This window comes from Scyliorhinus torazame, chromosome 16, assembly GCF_047496885.1.
Source record: "Scyliorhinus torazame isolate Kashiwa2021f chromosome 16, sScyTor2.1, whole genome shotgun sequence".
In the NCBI taxonomy this organism is placed as follows: domain Eukaryota; kingdom Metazoa; phylum Chordata; class Chondrichthyes; order Carcharhiniformes; family Scyliorhinidae; genus Scyliorhinus; species Scyliorhinus torazame.
Genome location: NC_092722.1, coordinates 65,457,874 through 65,477,640, shown reverse-complemented (window position 1 = coordinate 65,477,640; position 19,767 = coordinate 65,457,874). Strand labels below are relative to the sequence as shown.

The following is a 19,767-nucleotide window of genomic DNA, read 5'->3' as shown; positions in this document are numbered from 1 at the left end:
ATTTAGGCATAGACTATTTTCTAAATGGGGAAATGCTTCGGAAAGCAGAAGCACAAAGGAATTGGGATCCTTGTTCACGATTCTCTTAAGGTTAATGTGGAGGTTCAGTCGGCAGTTAAGAAGGCAAATGCAATGTTAGCATTCATGTTAAGAGGGCTAGAATACAAGACCAGGGATGTACTTCTGAGGCTGTATAAGGCTCTGGTCAGACCCCATTTGGAGTGTTGTGAGCAGTTTTGGGCCCCGTATCTAAGGAAGGATGTGCTGGCCTTGAAAAGGGTCCAGAGGAGGTTCAGAAGAATGATCCCTGGAATGAAGAACTTGTCGTATGAGCAACGTTTGACGACTCTGGGTCTGGAGTTTAGAAGGCTGAGAGGGGATCTTATTGAAACTTACAAGATACTGCGAGGCCTGGATAGAGTGGACGTGGAGAGGATGTTTCCACTTGTAGGAAAAACTAGAACCAGAGGACACCACCTCAGACTAAAGGAACGATCGTTTAAAATAGAGATGAGGAGGAATTTCTTCAGCCAGAGGGTGGTGAATCTGTAGCACTCTTTGCCGCAGAAGGCTGTGGAGGCCAATTCACTGAGTGTCTTTAAGACAGAGATAGATAGGTTCTTGATTAATAAGGGGATCAGGGGTTATGGGGAGAAGGCAGGAGAATGGGGATGAGAAAATATCAGCCATGATTGATGGCAGAGCAGACTCGATGGGCCGAGTGGCCTAATTCTGCTCCTATGTCTTATGAAACGAGTTTGATCACAGTTAAAATTAAATAGTCGCACTTCCGGGCACACTTTGGCTGCTTCGTCTGAGCTTTGCTTCTTTTTGAGTGGCTTTGCTCCTTTTTAAAAAAAATTCCCTTTCTGTTATGGCTCTCGTACATTTGGCTGTTCCTATTGAGCGCACTTTTCCTGACTCTCTCTCTATAACTGCCTCAGTGGACACGCCCAGATGTTTACAATTCAGTATTCCTCATTTCTGTATGTGGAGAAACATAATTTGTCTCGCTACCAAATGGGAATTTGGATGGCTGAAGGCTTTGCTGTTGGTGCAACAACTTGCATTTTACACAGCACCTTGAGAGTGAAACCTCCCAAGGTGATTCAGAGGAGCAAATAAAATTTGACATTAAGTCATGTAAAATTAGGACAGGGGATTGAAAAACAGAAGTCAAAGATACAGGTTATAAGGAGCATTTTAAAGAAAAGAGATGGAGAGTGATATGGAGGACAATTTCCAGAACTTAAGACCTCGGCAACTGAAGGCATGGTCAGCTATGTTTGAGTGATTTTTTTTTTTTAAAAGCTTCTGCAAGAAGCTAGAATTTGAAGAGCACAGATCTCAGCGGATGATCAGGCTGGAGGGGATTAGGAGGCAGAGGCCATGAAAAGATTTGAAAACCAGGATAATTTAAAAATTGAGGTAAGACTTTACGACATCGGAGCTGAATTAGGCCATTCAACCCATTGAGTCTGCTCCACCATTCAATCATATATCACAGATTCCCTACTGTGCAAAAGGAGGATTTCAGCCCATCAATTCTGCACTGACCCTCCCGAAAAGCATCCTACCCGCCCTCGTCCCCAGAACCCCACCTAATCTTTGATACAAAGGGGCAACTTATCATGGCCAATTCACCTCACCAGTGCATCATTGGACTGTGGGAGGAAATCGGAGCTCCCAGTGGAAACCCACGCAGACATGGGGAGAACGTGGAAACTCCACACAGTCACCGGAGGTTGGAATTAAACCCGGGTCCCTGCCACTGTGAGGCAGCAGTGCTAATCACTGTGCTACCGTGCCGCCCTGTCTGATGGCTGATATGTTTCTCATCCTCCTGCCTTCTCCCCATAACCCTTGAATCTCTTATTAATCAATGTCCTATCTATCTCTGTCTTAAAGACACTCAGTCACTTGACCTCCACAGCCTTCTGCAGCCAAGAGTTCCACAGATTCACCACCCTCTGGCTGAAGAAATTCCTCCTTGGCTCTGTTTTGAAGGTTGTCCCTTCAGTCTGAGGCTGTGCGTTCGGGTTCTAGTTTCTCTCACTAGTGGAAACATCCTCTCCGCGTTCACTCTATCTCGGCTTCTCTGTATTCTGTAGGTTTCAATGAGATCCCCCCCCATGTCCTTCTAAACTCCAAAGAGTACAGATCCAGAGTCCTCAACTGCTCCTCGAATAACTAGCCCTTCGTTCTTGGGATCATTGTTATGAACCTCCTCTGGACCCTCTCCAAGGCCAGCACATCCTTGTTGGTCAAAGAGCCACAGCCTGAGTGAGACACATCCAGAGTGCGAATTTGGAATTTGGTGCAGTGAGGTAATTTGGTGCAGAGTGGGAGAAGATGCTTTTTCCCTACTGTTTTGTTCTCTCTCTTTCTTCTGGCCTGTAAATTTTAATCAGCAGGGAGAGAACCAGAGAGCATCTGAGACCCTCGGAAGGTAAGTAAGTGATTTTTACCATTTTTACTTTTATTACCTTTTCAAATTGTGTGTGTGGGGTGGGGGGGGACTGAAGTGACATCACAGAAAAGCTGTGACCTGATTGGCTGGTTGGGAATCTATACTAAATTTTAAAAAATTAAGCATTGGTAAACTAATTAAACATAATTACTTAATTATAATTTAGAGGGGTATCTAAGCCAGAGATCGGAGAGTACTGTATTTAGCTTTCACATTTATAGTAGAAATCTAATGCTAGGAAACATATAGTTAACAGTAACTTTTTAAAAAAACTTTTAAATTTAATTTACTAATTAATTGACGCAATGTCAATTAGAGGGGTGCAGTGCTCTGACTGTGAGATGTGGCAGGTCCGGGAGGCTTCCAGCGTCCCGGGTGGCTTCATCTGCAGAAAGTGCACCCAACTGGAGCTCCTCACAGACCGCATGGTTCGGTTGGAGCAGCAATTGGATGCACTTAGGAGCATGCAGATGGCGGATAGCAGTTATATAAATGTGGTCACACCCAAGGTGCAGGCAGAGAAATGTGTGACCACCAGAAAGGGCAGGCAGTCAGTGCAGGAATCTCCTGTGGTTGTCCCCCTCTCGAACAGGTATAACCCTTTGGATACTGTCGGGGGGGATAGGCTATCAGGGGAAATCAGCAGCAGCCAGAGCAGTGGCACCACGGCTGGCTCTGATGTTCAGAAGGGAGGGTCAAAGCGCAGAAGAGCAATAGTCATAGGGACTCTATAGTCAGGGGCACAGATAGGCGCTTCTGTGGATGTGAAAGAGACTCCAGGATGGTATGTTGCCTCCCTGGTGCCAGGGTCCAGGATGTCTCCGAACGGGTAGAGGGCATCCTGAAGGGGGAGGGCAAACAGGCAGAGGTCGTCGTACATATTGGTACTAACGACACAGGCAGGAAGGGGCATGAGGTCCTGCAGCAGGAGTTCAGGGAGCTAGGCAGAAAAGTTAAAAGACAGGACCTCTAGGGTTGTAATCTCGGGATTACTCCCTGTGCCACGTGCCAGTGAGGCTAGAAATAGGAAGATAGAGCAGCTAAACACGTGGCTAAACAGCTGGTGTAGGAGGGAGGATTTCCGTTATCTGGACCACTGGGAGCTCTTCCAGGGCACGTGTGACCTATATAAGAAGAATGGGTTGCATCTAAACTGGAGAGGCATAAATATCCTGGCCACGAGGTTTGCTAGTGTCACACGGGAGGGTTTAAACTAGTATGGCAGGGGATTGGGCACGGGAGCAATAGGTCAGAAGGCGATAGCATTGAGCGAGAACTAGGGAATAGGACCAATATGGCTCTGAGGCAGAGCAGACAGGGAGAAGTTGCTGATCACAGCGGGTCTGGTGGCCTGAAGTGCATATGTTTTAATGCAAGAAGTATTACGGGTAAGGCAGATGAACTTAGAGCTTGGATTAGTACTTGGAACTATGATGTTGTTGCCATTACAGAGACCTGGTTGAGGGAAGGGCAGGATTGGCAGCGAAACGTTCCAGGATTTAGATGTTTCAGGCGGGATAGAGGGGGATGTAAAAGGGGAGGCGGAGTTGCGCTACTGGTTCGGGAGAATATCACAGCTGTACTGCGGGAGGACACCTCAGAGGGCAGTGAGGCTATATAGGTAGAGATCAGGAATAAGAAGGGTGCAGTCACAATGTTGGGGGTTTACTACATGCCTCCCAACAGCCAGCGGGAGATAGAGGAGCAGATAGGTAGACAGATTTTGGAAAAGAGTAAAAACAACAGGGTTGTGGTGATGGGAGACTTCAACTTCCCCAATATTGACTGGGACTCACTTAGTGCCAGGGGCTTAGATGGGGCAGAGTTTGTAAGGAGCATCCAGGAGGGCTTCTTAAAACAATATGTAGACAGTCCAACTAGGGAAGGGCTGTACTGGACCTGGTATTGGGGAATGAGCCCGGCCAGGTGGTAGAAGTTTCAGTAGGGGGAGCATTTCGGGAACAGTGACCACAATTCAGTAAGTTTTAAAGTGCTGGTGGACAAGGATAAAAGTGGTCCAAGGTGAATGTGCTAAATTGGGGGAAGGCTAATTATAACAATGTTAGGCGGGAACTGAAGAACCTAGATTGGGGGCGGATGTTTGAGGGTAAATCAACATCTGACATGTGGGGGGCTTTCAAGTGTCAGTTGAAAGGAATTCAGGACCGGCATGTTCCTGTGAGGAAGAAGAATAAATACGCCAATTTTCGGGAACCTTGGATAACGAGAGATATTGTAGACCTCGTCAAAAAGAAAAAGGAGGCATTTGTCAGGGCTAAAAGGCTGGGAACAGACGAAGCCTGTGTGGAATATAAGGAAAGGAGGAAGGAACTTAAGCAAGGAGTCAGGAGGGCTAGAAGGCGTCACGAAAAGTCATTGGCAAATAGGGTTAAGGAAAATCCCAAGGCTTTTTACACGTACATAAAAAGCAAGAGGGTAGCCAGGGAAAGGGTTGGCCCAATGAAGGATAGGCAAGGGGATCTATGTGTGGAGCCAGAGGAAATGGGCGAGGTGCTAAATGAATACTTTGCATCAGTGTTCACCAAAGACAAGGAATTGGTGGATGTTGAGTCTGGAGAAGGGTGTGTAGCTAGCCTGGGTCACATTGAGATCCAAAATGACGAGATGTTGGATGTCTTGAAAAATATTACGGTAGATAAGTCCCCAGGGCCTGATGGGATCTACCTCAGAATACTGAAGGAGGCTAGAGAGGAAATTGCTGAGGCCTTGACAGAAATCTTTGGATCCTCGCTGTCTTCAGGGGATGTCCCGGAGGACTGGAGAATAGCCAATGTTGTTCCTCTGTTTAAGAAGGGCAGCAAGGATAATCCCGGGAACTACAGGCCGGTGAGCCTTACTTCAGTGGTAGGGAAATTACTGGAGAGAATTCTTGGAGACAGGATCTACTCCCATTTGGAAGCAAATGGATGTATTAGTGAGAGGCAGCATGGTTTTGTGAAGGGGAGGTCGTGTCTCACTAACTTGATCGAGTTTTTCGAAGAGGTCACAAAGATGATTGATGCAGGTAGGGCAGTGGATGTTGTCTATATGGACTTCAGTAAGGCCTTTGACAAGGTCCCTCATGGTAGACTAGTACAAAAGGTGAAGTCACACGGGATCAGGGGTGAGCTGGCAAGGTGGATACAGAACTGGCTAGGTCATAGAAGGCAGAGAGTAGCAATGGAAGGATGCTTTTCTAATTGGGGGGCTGTAACTAGTGGAGTTCTGCAGAGATCAGTGCTGGGACCTTTGCTGTTTGTAGTATATATAAATGATTTGGAGGAAAATGTAACTGGTCTGATTAGTAAGTTTGCAGACGACACAAAGGTTGGTGGAATTGCGGATAGCGATGAGGACTGTCAGAGGATACAGCAGGATTTAGGTTGTTTGGAGACTTGGGCGGAGAGATGGCAGATGGAGTTTAATCCGGACAAATGTTAGGTAATGCATTTTGGAAGGTGTAATGCAGGTAGGGAATATACAGTGAATGGTAGAACCCTCAAGAGTATTGAAAGTCAGAGAGATCTAGGAGTACAGGTCCACAGGTCACTGAAAGGGGCAACACAGGTGGAGAAGGTAGTCAAGAAGGCATACGGCATGCTTGCCTTCATTGGCCGGGGCATTGAGTATAAGAATTGGCAAGTCATGTTGCAGCTGTATAGAACCTTAGTTAGGCCACACTTGGAGTATAGTGTTCAATTCTGGTCGCCACACTACCAGAAGGATGTGGAGGCTTTAGAGAGGGTGCAGAAGAGATTTACCAGAATGTTGCCTGGTATGGAGGGCATTAGCTATGAGGAGCGGTTGAATAAACTTGGTTTGTTCTCACTAGAACGACGGAGGTTGAGGGGCGACCTGATAGAGGTCTACAAAATAATGAGGGCCATAGACAGAGTGGATAGTCAGAGGCTTTTCCCCAGGGTAGAGTGGTCAATTACTAGGGGGCATAGGTTTAAGGTGCGAGGGGCAAGGTTTAGAGTAGATGTACGAGGCAAGTTTTTTTTACACAGAGGGTAGTGGGTGCCTGGAACTCACTGCCGGAGGAGGTGGTGGAAGCAGGGACGATAGTGACATTTAAGGGGCATCTTGACAAATACATGAATAGGATGGGAATAGAGGGATACGGACCCAGAAAGTGTAGAAGATTATAGTTTAGTCGGGCAGCATGGTCGGCACGGGCTTGGAGGGCCGAAGGGCCTGTTCCTGTGCTGTACTTTTCTTTGTTCTTTGTTCTAAGTGAGCATAAAGTTGCTCTGTGATTGGCGATTGGGCAAATTAGGATGCTGAAGTTTACGGAGGGGGGCTAGCAAGATGGACAGACGGCCAGGTTAACATCATCATAGTTAAGGTTAGAGGCATCCAAGATATGGCCAATTTCCAGTGGAGATAAGCTGAGGCAGGAATGGAGAAGGTGATGTTAGGGAAATGAAAGTAGCCTTGGTGATGGCGAAGATAAGAAGTCGGAATCGCAGAGGAGCGCAAGAAGCACATCCAGGAAGTACACCAGAATTGCCATGGTTATGAACAGTCTGGTTCAGCCTCGGTGACCAGAAATTGGCATTTTCTGGCTTCCAATTCCTTGCTCACGAGGACTGAAACAAAGATGGTTTCGGAAAATTCAGTGACGTTTGTGATAACTTGTTGCAAAACATTAACTGCTTGCCATCCAGAAGCAAAACTTATATTTGTCCAAGTGGTTTATTTACCCAAGTCAAGTCATTGCTTTCTGAAAGTTTTGCAACGACTTGACTGGAAGTTTAACGGTAGCTGAAGGAAAAATAATGAATATGTACGTTTAATTGTACAACTAATTGTGTGCAGAAAAGTCAGTGGTATTTTTAATACCACGAGGCATGGGGTGAGAGCCACTCGTTTAGTTTCTGCATTACTCTTCCATCTGCAAAGAAGTTGTGAGAAGTCTCAACCTGAGGGTGTATGCAAATCTATTCCGTGGATATTTGGTTTTAGTTTCGAAGGCACCCCAACAGAGTTGATCAAAATCAGGTAACAACATTCATAATGATCAGGCTATCACAAATACAGTGGTTCCAATTCTGTTTTGTAAAAAAAGCTTTTGGCAACTGCTCAAAATTCCTGCCTTGGGTTTACAATAGGTAGTGGAGCCATGAGCTTTTGATGCAGTGTTAACTGTCCCTCAGAAATATGTGGATTGCCATCTGAAATGTTAAAATTGTTTTTTTTTAAAGACTAAAACCCTCCCCCAACCCACCACTTCTGGGTTTAACAGAGGCAGCTTGGGTCAGATTTGCAATTTAAATAATTTACGAAGGCTGGGAACCTGCTTTACAAGATTAACCTTGATTGGCCAGTTCCCCAGGCCTTGTGAAACCTGGCAGCTCAGGAGCAGGAAATAGTTGTACCTTAACAATGTTGTGTGAATCAGGAGGGGCTACCACTTGCCCCCCCCCCCCCCCCCCCCCCCCCCCCCCCCCCCCGCCCCCAGCGGCGCAATGGCGGATCAGATTCTCCCGTTCCACCTTACCTGCCTTACACACTGAAACCCACTTGCAGATGCTGTCTGCCTACCTGAAGCTGCGTCCTGCTCCATCGATTTCCCTGCCTGGCTGTAAGTCAAGCCCATCTATCAGGCTGATTTTGCAGCCAGGGATCCTGCAAGAAGAATTAAAACTCAAATTTTCCTTGCCCCCTGCACATCCCGGCCCCTTCAATGTCCGGGCTAAAGCCTTTGAAATCGCGAGTTCAGTCTCTGTAGTTTCTGCTCGCTTCCCTCAAGTTCATAATATTTCAGTTGGAAGCTTCACAACTTTTCACAGATTACGTTGTTGGGGGTTGGGGGCAATTGAGCCATTGGCCTGTTAGCTAGCATACTGCCACTCTTGGTGCAGAATGTATTTCACAGTTTATAAATTGAGGTGTTTGATCTCCTTGAAAATAGCTGTGCAAACAGAAGTTTATAGTTGTCAATGTTGGCAAAAAGTGAGGCATGCTTTATAAAGCACCAGGTTTTTTTATCATTTCAGTGACTGGGGATTGAAAAAAACTCACCAATTTGATCAATATGGTAAACCTAATTTGTTGTAAAACTGATCAAAATGCTCAACCTGCAACCCACACCTATTCCAAGCAAGAGAACTGCTCACTCCCAAGTCAGTGATCATTTTGAGCAATTTGTAACGTATCTAAAAAAAGTAGAGATTTTGTGAAGAAAATATTCCTAAATGGGACAGTGTATTTTGGTACTAGATTAATGGTGCAGACCGAATTAGCCGATGGAAATAAGAGGTTCTTTCTGATCATTTCAGATGTCGAGGACCCGTATGATTGTCAGAAGTGTCGGATGAGTTTCCCAACTCCAGAGGAGCACAAGAAGCACATCCAGGAAGTACATCCTCCTGAGTACAATCCCTGTGACATTTGTGGAAAGAACTTCAGTGCTCCGTCGCTTCTCGAAAGGCACATGGTCACGCATATTGGTGGAAAGCCATATAACTGTGATATTTGTGACAAGGCCTATCAGGTGGGCAGTTTCTGAGATACCAACATTGAATCATGTTCTGACTTTGAGTATGCATGTGCTTTCATCATTTATAGTGACAGTATCTGGAAAGGTACTATGGATATGTCCCTCAATTATATCAATGTCACATTATGCTGACCAACAGAAAATAGCTTTGTCCCTAGAAGTACTTTCAGTTTCCCGCGTATCCAAAAGTCCAGATGTATTCAATCAATTGACCGTTGGTGTAGCATTAAAATTGTGAGTAAATGTATCCTGTGTTACTTGAGCCATGAGGAGGATTGATTCCTTGAACTAGGGAGGGCAAGTATTGACCAGTTATAGTTTCTATATAGTTAATATAGCTATTGTTGGGACGGCGCAGTGGTTAGCACTGCTGCCTACAGCGCTGAGGACCTGGGTTCCATCCTGGTCCCGCGTCGCTGTACATGTGGAGTTTGTACATTCTCCCCTCGTCTGCATGGGTTTCACCCCCACAACCCAGAGATGTACAGGGTAGGTGGATTGGCCATGCTAAATTGCCCCTTAATTGGAGAAAAATAATTGGGTTCTCTAAATGTTTTTTTAAAAAAGCTATTGCCTTTCACTTTTTGAGAGATTGAATATCCACTCAAAAGTATTCCACTTAACTATTTTGTCCCAAAATTCTCCACTTCTGATGTCAGTAATTCACTCTGAAGTGCGGATTTCTCAGGAACCCACCACCATTTCAAACCGATGGCAATTCTTCAGTGTGTCTATGTGAGAGACCCGATGGTTTAGGAGATCATATAATTTTGATAATGCAGCAGCATCACAGCTCACCTTGGCCTTGTCCGTGTGTGTGCTTCTCATGGCGACTGTTGGGCAGTGACCAGGAACAAAAGCCAGCATACTTATGTGCTCACCTCACAAGTGGAGCTTAAACTCAGTACCTATAAACTCACAGGCCTGAGGGCTACCACTAAGTCCAAGCTGACCCAAATATGGATGGCGTATTTGAACCTCTGATCCTGCTGGGTGCTGACTACTTTGGCGACAGATTACATCAATCCTCTGAAAGTTTGCAGACTTTAAGCTTCATTGTTTTAAAATGATAAGTGTTGGTGAAGACTTTTAGTTTTGTCACAGAAATAGTACATGTAGTAATAAGAAATATAATTCTTTAAAGATCCACTCAGAACCACAAGGCCAATAGCTTACAGCTTGAAGTATACTAAGGCAACATTTATACATCCCCAGTTTTATCCTTTAGAATTCTTTTAGTGAGAAATTGGCATTTATATTGCATAAGTCAGCTTCTCCGATTCTCAGTCAATGAATACTTGGAGTGCTGGCACTGTTCTCAGCAAAACATGGCATAGCAAGACCCCACTTGCAAAAGGGATGTTCAGTTAATTTTTTAGTGGGTGCTTGGATGTGATCAAGAGCATTAACTGAAACATAAGGAGAGCAATTGAGATAGTGTTGTGGGTTACTCTTGGTCACTTGAAGAGGGTCACCTGTGATACTCTTTAACTGAGAAACAGAGGAGCAGGTGAATGCGTGGAGTGCTACAGGAGCCTGCCTGTTAACCTGCACATCCATCCGAATGGGGCGGGGTGGAGGGGGACAAAATGGTCATGACTATTGCTCAGAAGTGGGAATGTTCACTGATTGCACGATGTTCAGCACCATCTGCAACTCTTCATACTGAGGAGTCCATGTCGATATGCAGCTAGACCTGGACAATATTCAGGCTTGAGCTGATAAGTAGCAAGTAACATACACGCCACACAATTGGCAGGCAATGACCACCTCCAATAAGAGGGGACCAACCATCACCCCTTGACATTCAATCTCCATTTGCCACCTCTCAGCCCAGCGCTGCAGCTTATCTATGTCCCTCTGTAACTTGTAACATCCTTCCGCACTGTCCACAACTCCACCGACTTTAGTGTCATCTGCAAATTTACTCAACCATCCTTCTACACCCTCCTCCAGGTCATTTATAAAAATGACAAACAGCAGTGGCCCCAAAACAGATCCTTGTACACCACTAGTAACTGGACTCCAGTCTGAACATTTCCCATCAACCACCACTCTTTGTCTTCTTCCAGCTAGCCAATTTCTGATCCAAACTGCTAAATCACCCTGAATCCCATGCCTCCGTATTTTCTGCAGTAGCCCACAGTGGGGAACCTTATCAAACGCTTTACTGAAATCCATATACACCCCATCAACTGCTTTACCCTCATCCACCTGTTTGGTCACCTTCTCAAAGAACTCTACAAGGTTTGTGAGGCACGACCTACCCTTCACAAAACCGTGTTGACTATCTCTAATCAAATTATTCCTTTCCAGATAATTATACATCCTATCTCTTATAAACCTTTCCAAGATTTTGCCCACAACAGAAGTAAGGCTCACTGGTCTATAGCTACCGGGGTTGTCTCTACTCCCCTTCTTGAACAAGTGAACAACATTTTGCTATCCTCCAGTCTTCTGGCACTATTCCTGTAGACAAAGATGACTTAAAGATCAAAGGCTCAGCAATCTCCTCCCTAGCTTCCCAGAGAATCCTAGGATAAATCCCATCCGGCCCAGGGAACTTATCTATTTTCACACTTTCCAGAATTGCTAACACCTCCTCCTTATGAACCTCAAGCCCTTCTAGTCTAGTAGCCTGAATCTCCGTATTCTCCTTGACAATATTGTCTTTTTCCTGTGTGAATACTGACAAAAAAATATTCATTTAGCACCTCTCCTATCTCCCCTGTCTCCATGCACAACTTCCCACTACTGTCCTTGACTCCCCTACTCTTACCCTAGTCATTTGTTTATTCCTGACATATCTATAGAAAGCTTCAGGGTTATCCTTGATCAACCTACCAAAGACTTCTCCTGTCCCCTCCTGGCTCTTCTTAGCTCTCTCACAGATTGAGAATGTTCCAGTGTCTGCAGCTCAAGTCCAAAGACATACAAGAAATGATGGGGAAGATGCTGGAAATGGTGTTAAAGGGGAGGATAGCAGGAAAACATGCCGAATTAAAACCATGCATTTCCAGGAGACTCTAATTAGCAGCACAGGGCGATGTCTGTTGTGGGGAACGTAAGTAATTATTCCACCAAATTTACGACAAAGTTTTGGAGCAGTTACACAAAGGGGTGAAAAACATAACATAACATAGAATTTACAGTGCAGAAGGAGGCCATTTGGCCCATCGAGACTGCACCGGCTCTTGGAAAGAGCACCCTACCCAAGGTCAACACCTCCACCCGATCCCCATAACCCAGTAACCCCACCCAACACTAAGGGCAATTTATCATGGCCAATCCACCTAACCTGCACATCTTTGGACTGTGGGAGAAAACCGGAGCACCCGGAGGAAACCCACGCACACACGGGGAGGATGTGCAAACTCCGCACAGACAGTGACCCAAGCCGGAATCGAACCTGGGACCCTGGAGCTGTGAAGCAATTGTGCTATCCACAATGCTACCGTGTTGCCCTAAACATTAGTGGCCGTCGTATACAGATCCCCAGACTGCAGTGGTGATGCTGGGAATAGCATTAAACGAGAAATTAGAGGCGTGAGCGATGAAGGAACAGCTGTAATTCTGAGTGATTTTAATCTGCACATAGATTGGGCAAATCAAATTAGCCACAATATCGTAGAGGAGGAATTCCTGGGGTGTATACGAGATGATTTTCTGAGGAATTAGCGAGCAAGCCATCCTGGACTGGATACTGTGTAATGAGAACGGAATCATTGGCAATCTAGTTGTTCGAGACCCCTTTAGGGATGAGCGACCATAATATGGTAGAATTTTTCATCAAGTTGGAGAGTTGATTCTGAGACTAGGGTCCTGAATCTTAATAAAGCAAACTACGATGGTATGAGGTGTAAGTTGGCTATGATAGATTGGGAACGTGATTTAAAGGGATGACAGTGGTTAGGCAAAGGCAAACATTCACGGCATGCCTGTTTGTTCCAGTCTGGCACAAAAGTAAAATGGGAAATGGGAAAGGTGGCCAATCCATGTCTTAGAAGGGAAATTAGAGATAGTATTCGATCCATGGAAGAAGCATACAAATTGACCAAGAAAAACAACAGGTCTGGGGATTGGGAGCTGTTTAGAATTCAGCAAAGCAGGACCAAGGAAACATAAAAACTGACTGTAAAGGTTTCTATAGATATGTGTAGATAAAAAGATTGGTGAAGACATGTAGGTCCCTTACAGTCAGAAATGGGAATATACAATAGGGGACAAATAAATGACTGAACACATACTTTGGTTCTGTCTTCACAAATGATGACACAAATCATATACCAGAAATGTTAGGGAATGCAGGGAAAGTGCACAGGTAACCAGCGAGAAATAGATGCCCAATGATCATCTATTTTATTGACACCTGCACTTGTACATAGATGTAAATTACTTTGTTAATATACTAGTTATTAGTTGTGTTTGACCTTGAAAGTAATGGAGGAGGAATGTTATATATGTAGGTCATTGCAGTTGTGTGAAATGTCTCTTTAAGAACGGAGTAGTGTGACGTCATTAGTTATTTTGCGGGCTTTTAGGGAGTCTAGTATCAACCCTTGTACAGTGAAGACCTATTCAATAAACCTCTGTTAATTTTGCATGAAACCCACGTGGATCTGCATTCCAATTTCTTTTGTACTGCTAGTCAAAAGATGCAACAGCTTTCTACAGCTAAAATTTTAAGTCCAAACCATATCAGTTATGAACTAGATATTTTGTAACATTTCAAGAAGGATGTCAAGACCTTGGAACGGGTGTAGGAGGGATTTGTTCGAATGAGACTCAGGGTAAACGACACTGCAGAAAAGGTTAAGGAGAGATTTAATATCCTGGAGGGTTTTGATAGACTAAATAAGGAGAAACTGTTCCCAATGACAGAGGACATGGAATTAAGGTGCTTAGCAAAAGACTGCGTAGTGACGTGAGGAAACCTTTTTTATGTGTAGAGCTGCTGTGGTCTGGAAGATACTGACTGGAAGGGTGTTGGAATCAGATTCAATATTAACACTCAAAAGCAAATTGGATGGATAATCAAAGCAAACAAATTCAAATACCAAGGAGAAAGGAGGGGAGTAATTGGACAGCTCTCTTTTTTTTTTTGGTTAAAAATGAGTACCCAATTCTTTTTTTTTTCCAATTAAGGGACAATTTACCATGGCCAATTCACCTACCCTGCACACCTTTTTGGGTTGTGGTGGTGAGACCCACACAGACACAGGGATAATGTGCAAACAACACACAGACAGTGACCCGGGGCCGGGATCAAACCCGGGTCCTCGGTGCCATGAGGCAGCAGTGCTAACCACTGCGCCACCCTGCTGCCCCAATTGGACGTCTCTATAATAGAGCTGTGGGTATGATGGACTAAACAATAAGATGTTGCCTTACAGCATGGTTCAGAGTTAGGATATAGTTGGCGGATGATTCATTCTTTACATTTTAATCCAATTTCTTTGCAAAGGTTTCTGACTAACTGACCAGGCACGTTGAAATTAAAGACAGAAAATGCATTTAGAAGAGAGACCAAGTAAACTGGAGCCCCAGAGGGTTGCCTGCCCTTTCTCATCCTTGGCCTTTCTTATGTTCTAATGTGTGCTTTTATGATATATTTTGCAGCAACTGTCTGGCCTGTGGTATCATAATCGTACTCACCACCCTGACATCTTTGCAGCACAAAATCACCGCTCTCCGAAGTTTGCCACTCTGGTGTGCTCAGCATGTGAGAAGCCCTTTGGCAGCACAACATCTCTGAATAAGCACATGAAGTCCGACCATTCAGGTAATATCTTTCTTTCTGGTTTTGCACCTTTCTTCATCCACGTGTATACATGTGTGGCTTGACACTAGTCCATACAGAGGAAGAAAACCTTGTCGTGGTGATAATTGATGGCAGTCATGACTGCGACTTGCTTTAGTATCGAAGTGTGATGTAGTTTGAACATTGATTTTTTTTCTCAAATGTAGATGTTAATATTCAACCACATGTGGTTCTCTTTTGGCTGTAAAATACAGTATGTTCAATTTATTTTGCAATTTAAACTCTCCCCTGCTTTTCACCCCTGTTAGTTGCTGAACCCTCTTACAGTTTTCTCTATATAGCGAAGGGAATGCAGTAAACTTTTTCGGGGCATTAAATGTCAGTCTGTAAACAGTTCAATGAGAGGCATGTTGTGAGAGTTGGAAAACAAATTGCCTTTCATTGTAAATATTGCACATGGACTTGCTGCATAAATGTTGGTGTAATTGTTCCTAATGGTGTGTGCTATTTTCAAAATGCAAGTAATTTGAATCCTGGCCCAAGTCTGGCTCTGCAGTTAATGTATCTCACTGTAACTTGTCCAATATGTCCTGTCAGTATTGGAAAAGAGTATAAATTCAGCCCAGATCAGTTACCATGAGCACAATTCTCTGCACATTGTGCTCGTTACTCCTGCGCTCATCAATCCATGATTTTCCCAACGCTAAAGTAAATAGGAACTCTCAAGCTGGTGATGGCAGAAGTGGGAAAACTCTAGCCAGATAAAATTCAACTATGTTCAATATAGAATGCAGCAATGGCAATAAGGTAAACTACAAAAGTGAATAATATTGAATTCGAACACCATTGCCTTTCTTTATTGAAATATTGCATTTCATTCTCTCAGATATCAAGATGTTCGAGTGTGAACAGTGTAAAGACACCTTTGCCACACAAGCAGTGTTGCACATACACATGAAGTCCAAACATTCAGGTATGTAAAGTGGTAAGGTGGGTAGAATTAACCCATTTAGACCCCCCCCCCCCCCTTTCCCCATAAAGGACGAGTGCTTTGATGCTGAACGAGTGCTTTGATGCTGCATTCTCGGAGGGAATGTACCTGTGCTTTTAGCCATGCAAAATTGCAATGCAGTAAGAAGTGATATCTCAACATGACAGTTTACGTTTCACGTGAAATTAAGCTGTTGCCTTGTTAAGAATGTGAAGAATAGTTTTTGTTGATCACAGAATGATGTATGCACATTAGTGCAGTTTTTTGATTACTGTAAAACCTGGTTTATTAGCTACAGCTTTGCATCTGTTTGAGTTTTTTTGGTCCAGGTTACAATTTCCAATTCGTGCATGTGGGGTTCCAGTGGAGGTACTCCCGGATAGAATAATAATACATTTCTCAGTCAGTTTGATGCATACATTGTACCCCTTGCTTAATACAATCGCTTAAGCAAATAAATCTATGGATGTTGGTAGTGACTTAAGTACTCCTATTTTTCACTTGTGCATCACAGGTAACAAGAAACATAGATAGCGGATGACATGCAATAGAATATGAAAGCATTATGTATAAGCATTTACAATTGTAAAACTGCTCTCTTAAGATCTCTGCATTTTTCTAATTCTGGTCTCTTACAGACCCCAGTTCTAATTGCTCCAGCCTTGGCAGCCATACCTTTCAGTCTCCTAGACCGTAAGCTGTGGAATCTTTATCAAAACCTCTGAACATAGAAAATAGGAGCAGGAGTAGGCCATTCAGCCCTTTTACCCAGCTCGCCATTAATTATGACCAAGCTGATCATCCAACTCAGTAACTATGAATAACCTGTTCCTATTTTCCCCCTATATCCTTTGATCACTTTAGCCCAGAGAGCGATATCTAACTCCTTCTTAAAACATACAATGTTTTGGCCTCAACTTCTTTCTGTGGTAACAAATTCCACAGGCTCGCCACCCCCTGGGTGAAGAAACTTCACCTCATCTGTCCTAATGGGTCTATCCTGTATCCTCAGACTGTGACCCTGGTTCTGAACTCCCCCGCCATCGGGAACATGCTTCCTGCATCTACCCTGCCTAGTCCTGTTAGAATTTTATAGGTTTCTATAAGATCCCCCCCCCCCTCATTCTTTTAAACTCCAGCAAGTATAATCCAACCGATTTAATCTCTCTTAAAATCATGATAAAGTCCCTGTCAAGACTGCATACAGAACAATAAGAATGCCTGGTGTGATGAGACCAAATACACTGTCAAGGAGCATGGTCTGTTGAATCACTTCAGATCAGATTGGCTTTACCAGATGGGCAATAGTAAGCTGGATGAGGAAGCCAAGATAATTTCTTTAAAGCAGCGCATTCTGAAACCACCCAGATAGCAGGTTATACTAGGCTTTGTATTGTGTAATGTGACAAGATTAATCAATGACCTTGCAGTAAATGCACTCCTGGATATCAGCAACCGCAATGTGATTGAATTTAACGTCCAATTTTAAAGGGAGAAGAGTGGGTCTAAGATTAGTATTTTAAACTTAAATAAGGACAACTGTCAGGGCATGAAAGCTGAGCTAGCTGAAATGAACTGGGATGATCAGCTAGCGGATAAATCAATATAGAAGCAGTGGCAGACATTTAAGGGGATATTTCAGAATACTGGTTTAAAATTGGGGATTGCCCTTGTGGGTCAGAGATGAAGAGGAATCTTTTCTTTGAGAGTTATGCAACTTAGGAACCTCTTGCCTCAGAAGCAGTGGAAGCAGGGGGATCACTGAATATTTTTAAGGCACGGGAATCAAAGATTATTGGGGCTAGCTGGAGAGTGAAACTCAACACAAACATATCAACTACGACGTTATTGAATGATATTCAGGCTCGAGGGACTGAATGGTCTACTTCATCCAGAAACACGGAACAGCCATGGGGACCAAATTCGCACCTCAATATGCCAATATCTTCATGCACAAGTTCGAACGAGACCTCTTAACCGCACAGGACCTTCAACTGAAGCTATACACCAGATAGATCGATGACATTTTTTCCTTTGGACCCACGGCGAAGAATCACTGAAACGACTACACAATGGCAGCAATAAGTTCCATCCCACCATCAGACTCACCATGGACAACACTCCAGAATCGGTTGCATTCTTGGACACGCGCGCCTCCAAAGGACGTTCACCTCAGCACTTCGCTTTACCGCAAGCCCATGGATAACCTCACGTTGCACCACTTCTCCAGCTTCCACCCTAAACACATTAAAGAAGCCACGCCCAATGGACAAGCCCTTCGTATACACAGGATCTGCTCAGACGAGGAGGAAGGTTACAGATGCTGAAAGATGCCCTCATAAGAACGGGATATGGCGCTCGACTCATCGATCGACAGTTCCAACGCTCCACAGCAAAAAACTGCACTGACCTCCTCAGAAGACAAACATGGGGCACAACCGACAGAGTACCCTTCCAGTCAGGGAATACTTCAGCAGTCAAGGGTATTCAGCCTCTGATCTTCGGGTAAGCGTTCTCCAAGGCAGCCTTCAGGACGCACGACAACGCAGAATCGCCGAGCAGAAACTGATAGCCAAGTTCCGCACGCATGGGTACGGCCTCAACTGGAATCTTGGATTCATGTCTCACTACGTTTAACCCCCTCACTATCTGGCCTGGGCTTGCAAAACCCTACCAACTGTCCTGGCCTGGGACAATTCACACCTCTTTAACCTTGATTATCCCTCTCTCCAGTTGCACCATCTGGACCTGTAAAGACTTAATTATCTGCAAAAACTCTCATTCAAAGTGTCACCTTGCGCCATTGACTTTGTCTATATATGCTGTGTTTGTGTAACCTACCTCTTCACTCAACTGACTAAGGAGCTACGCTTCAAAAGCTCGTGATTCCAAATAAACCTATTTGGACTTTAACTTGGTGTTGTAAGACTTCTTACTGTGCCCACCCTAGTCCAACGCCAGCATCTCCACAGTATGCAGTTAGTAATGGTAATGGTATGTTAGCCTTTATCACAAAGAGATTGAAGCATAAGAGTAACAAAGTCTTACTGCTGCCTTGGAGGGCGTTAGTGAGGCTTCATCTGGAGTATTGCAGACAGTCTTGGTTTTCTTTCCGAAGGAAGAGTATACTAACCTCAGAGGGAATGTAATGAAGGTTCACTGGATTGATCCTTGGGATGAGGGTATTGTCCTATGAGGTGATTTGAGTAGATGAGGCATATATTCCATAGAGTTTAGAAGTGGAGTTGAGGCCAAGAAAAGATCAGCCATGAAAGTATTGAATGGTGAAGTGGGCTCGAGCGGCTGAATTGCCTAATCCTACACCTAGTTCTTATGTTCTTATATGAGATGAGAACAGCTTGTGTGAAAGACAAACATCAACAGGTTAGGGAAAAGTATGTCTGCATGATTATGCATGGACCCACAAGTCTTAATCTACTACATTGTGAAGTCAAACTCAAGATGAATCTGAAGTAATTCAGAGCTTGGCTGGCAGTCTTGGATCTGAAAAGATCTCGACTCATTCTAATAGCGATTCAAAGGTCTTGCAGAAAATCATTGAAGTTCCACATGTCTCAGATTCATTACTGATGCAAAGTTCTTGCTTTGGCGTTCAAGGTGGTCACTTAATGTCTCCTGGTTGTAGTACATTTTCACAGACTAACAGCTATACTCCAAGCTCCCATGTAAATGATTCACAGTTTTGGGCTTCCTCTTAGAGCATTCCGTAGCTGTCCAGCAACTCTTTCCTTTCATAATGGCAAAGTAGTTAGCACTGCTGCCTCGCAGCAGCAGGGACCCGGGTTCAATTCCCCCTTGGGTGACTGCGTGGAGTTTGCGCGTTCTCCCCCTGACTGCGTGGGTTTCCTACGGGTGCTCCGGTTTCCTCCAACATTCCAAAGATGTGCAGGTTAGGTGGGGTTACGGGGATAGGGTAGGGGAGTGGGCCTAGGTTGGGTGCTCTTTCAAAGGGTTGATGTGGACCCGATGGGCTGAATGGCCTCCTTCTGCACCATTGGGATTCTATGGTATAATTGAAG

At 44.4% G+C, this 19,767-nt stretch overlaps 1 protein-coding gene across 7 annotated transcripts in view; it reads left to right on the top strand.

The window, feature by feature from the left end:
• The window catches only part of zbtb40 (zinc finger and BTB domain containing 40), a 113,312-nt gene that overhangs the window by 67,295 nt on the left and 26,250 nt on the right, over positions 1–19,767 (top strand). For 6 of the 7 annotated variants that reach the window (XM_072478590.1, XM_072478586.1, XM_072478588.1 and 3 more), the window contains 3 exons: positions 8,755–8,969; positions 14,595–14,757; positions 15,623–15,709. In XM_072478590.1, coding sequence (XP_072334691.1) covers positions 8,755–8,969; positions 14,595–14,757; positions 15,623–15,709 — 465 coding nt within the window. Of the gene's footprint in view, positions 1–8,754; positions 8,970–14,594; positions 14,758–15,622; positions 15,710–16,365; positions 16,421–19,767 lie in introns of all 7 variants that reach the window. The other variant, XM_072478589.1, reaches the window with a different exon arrangement.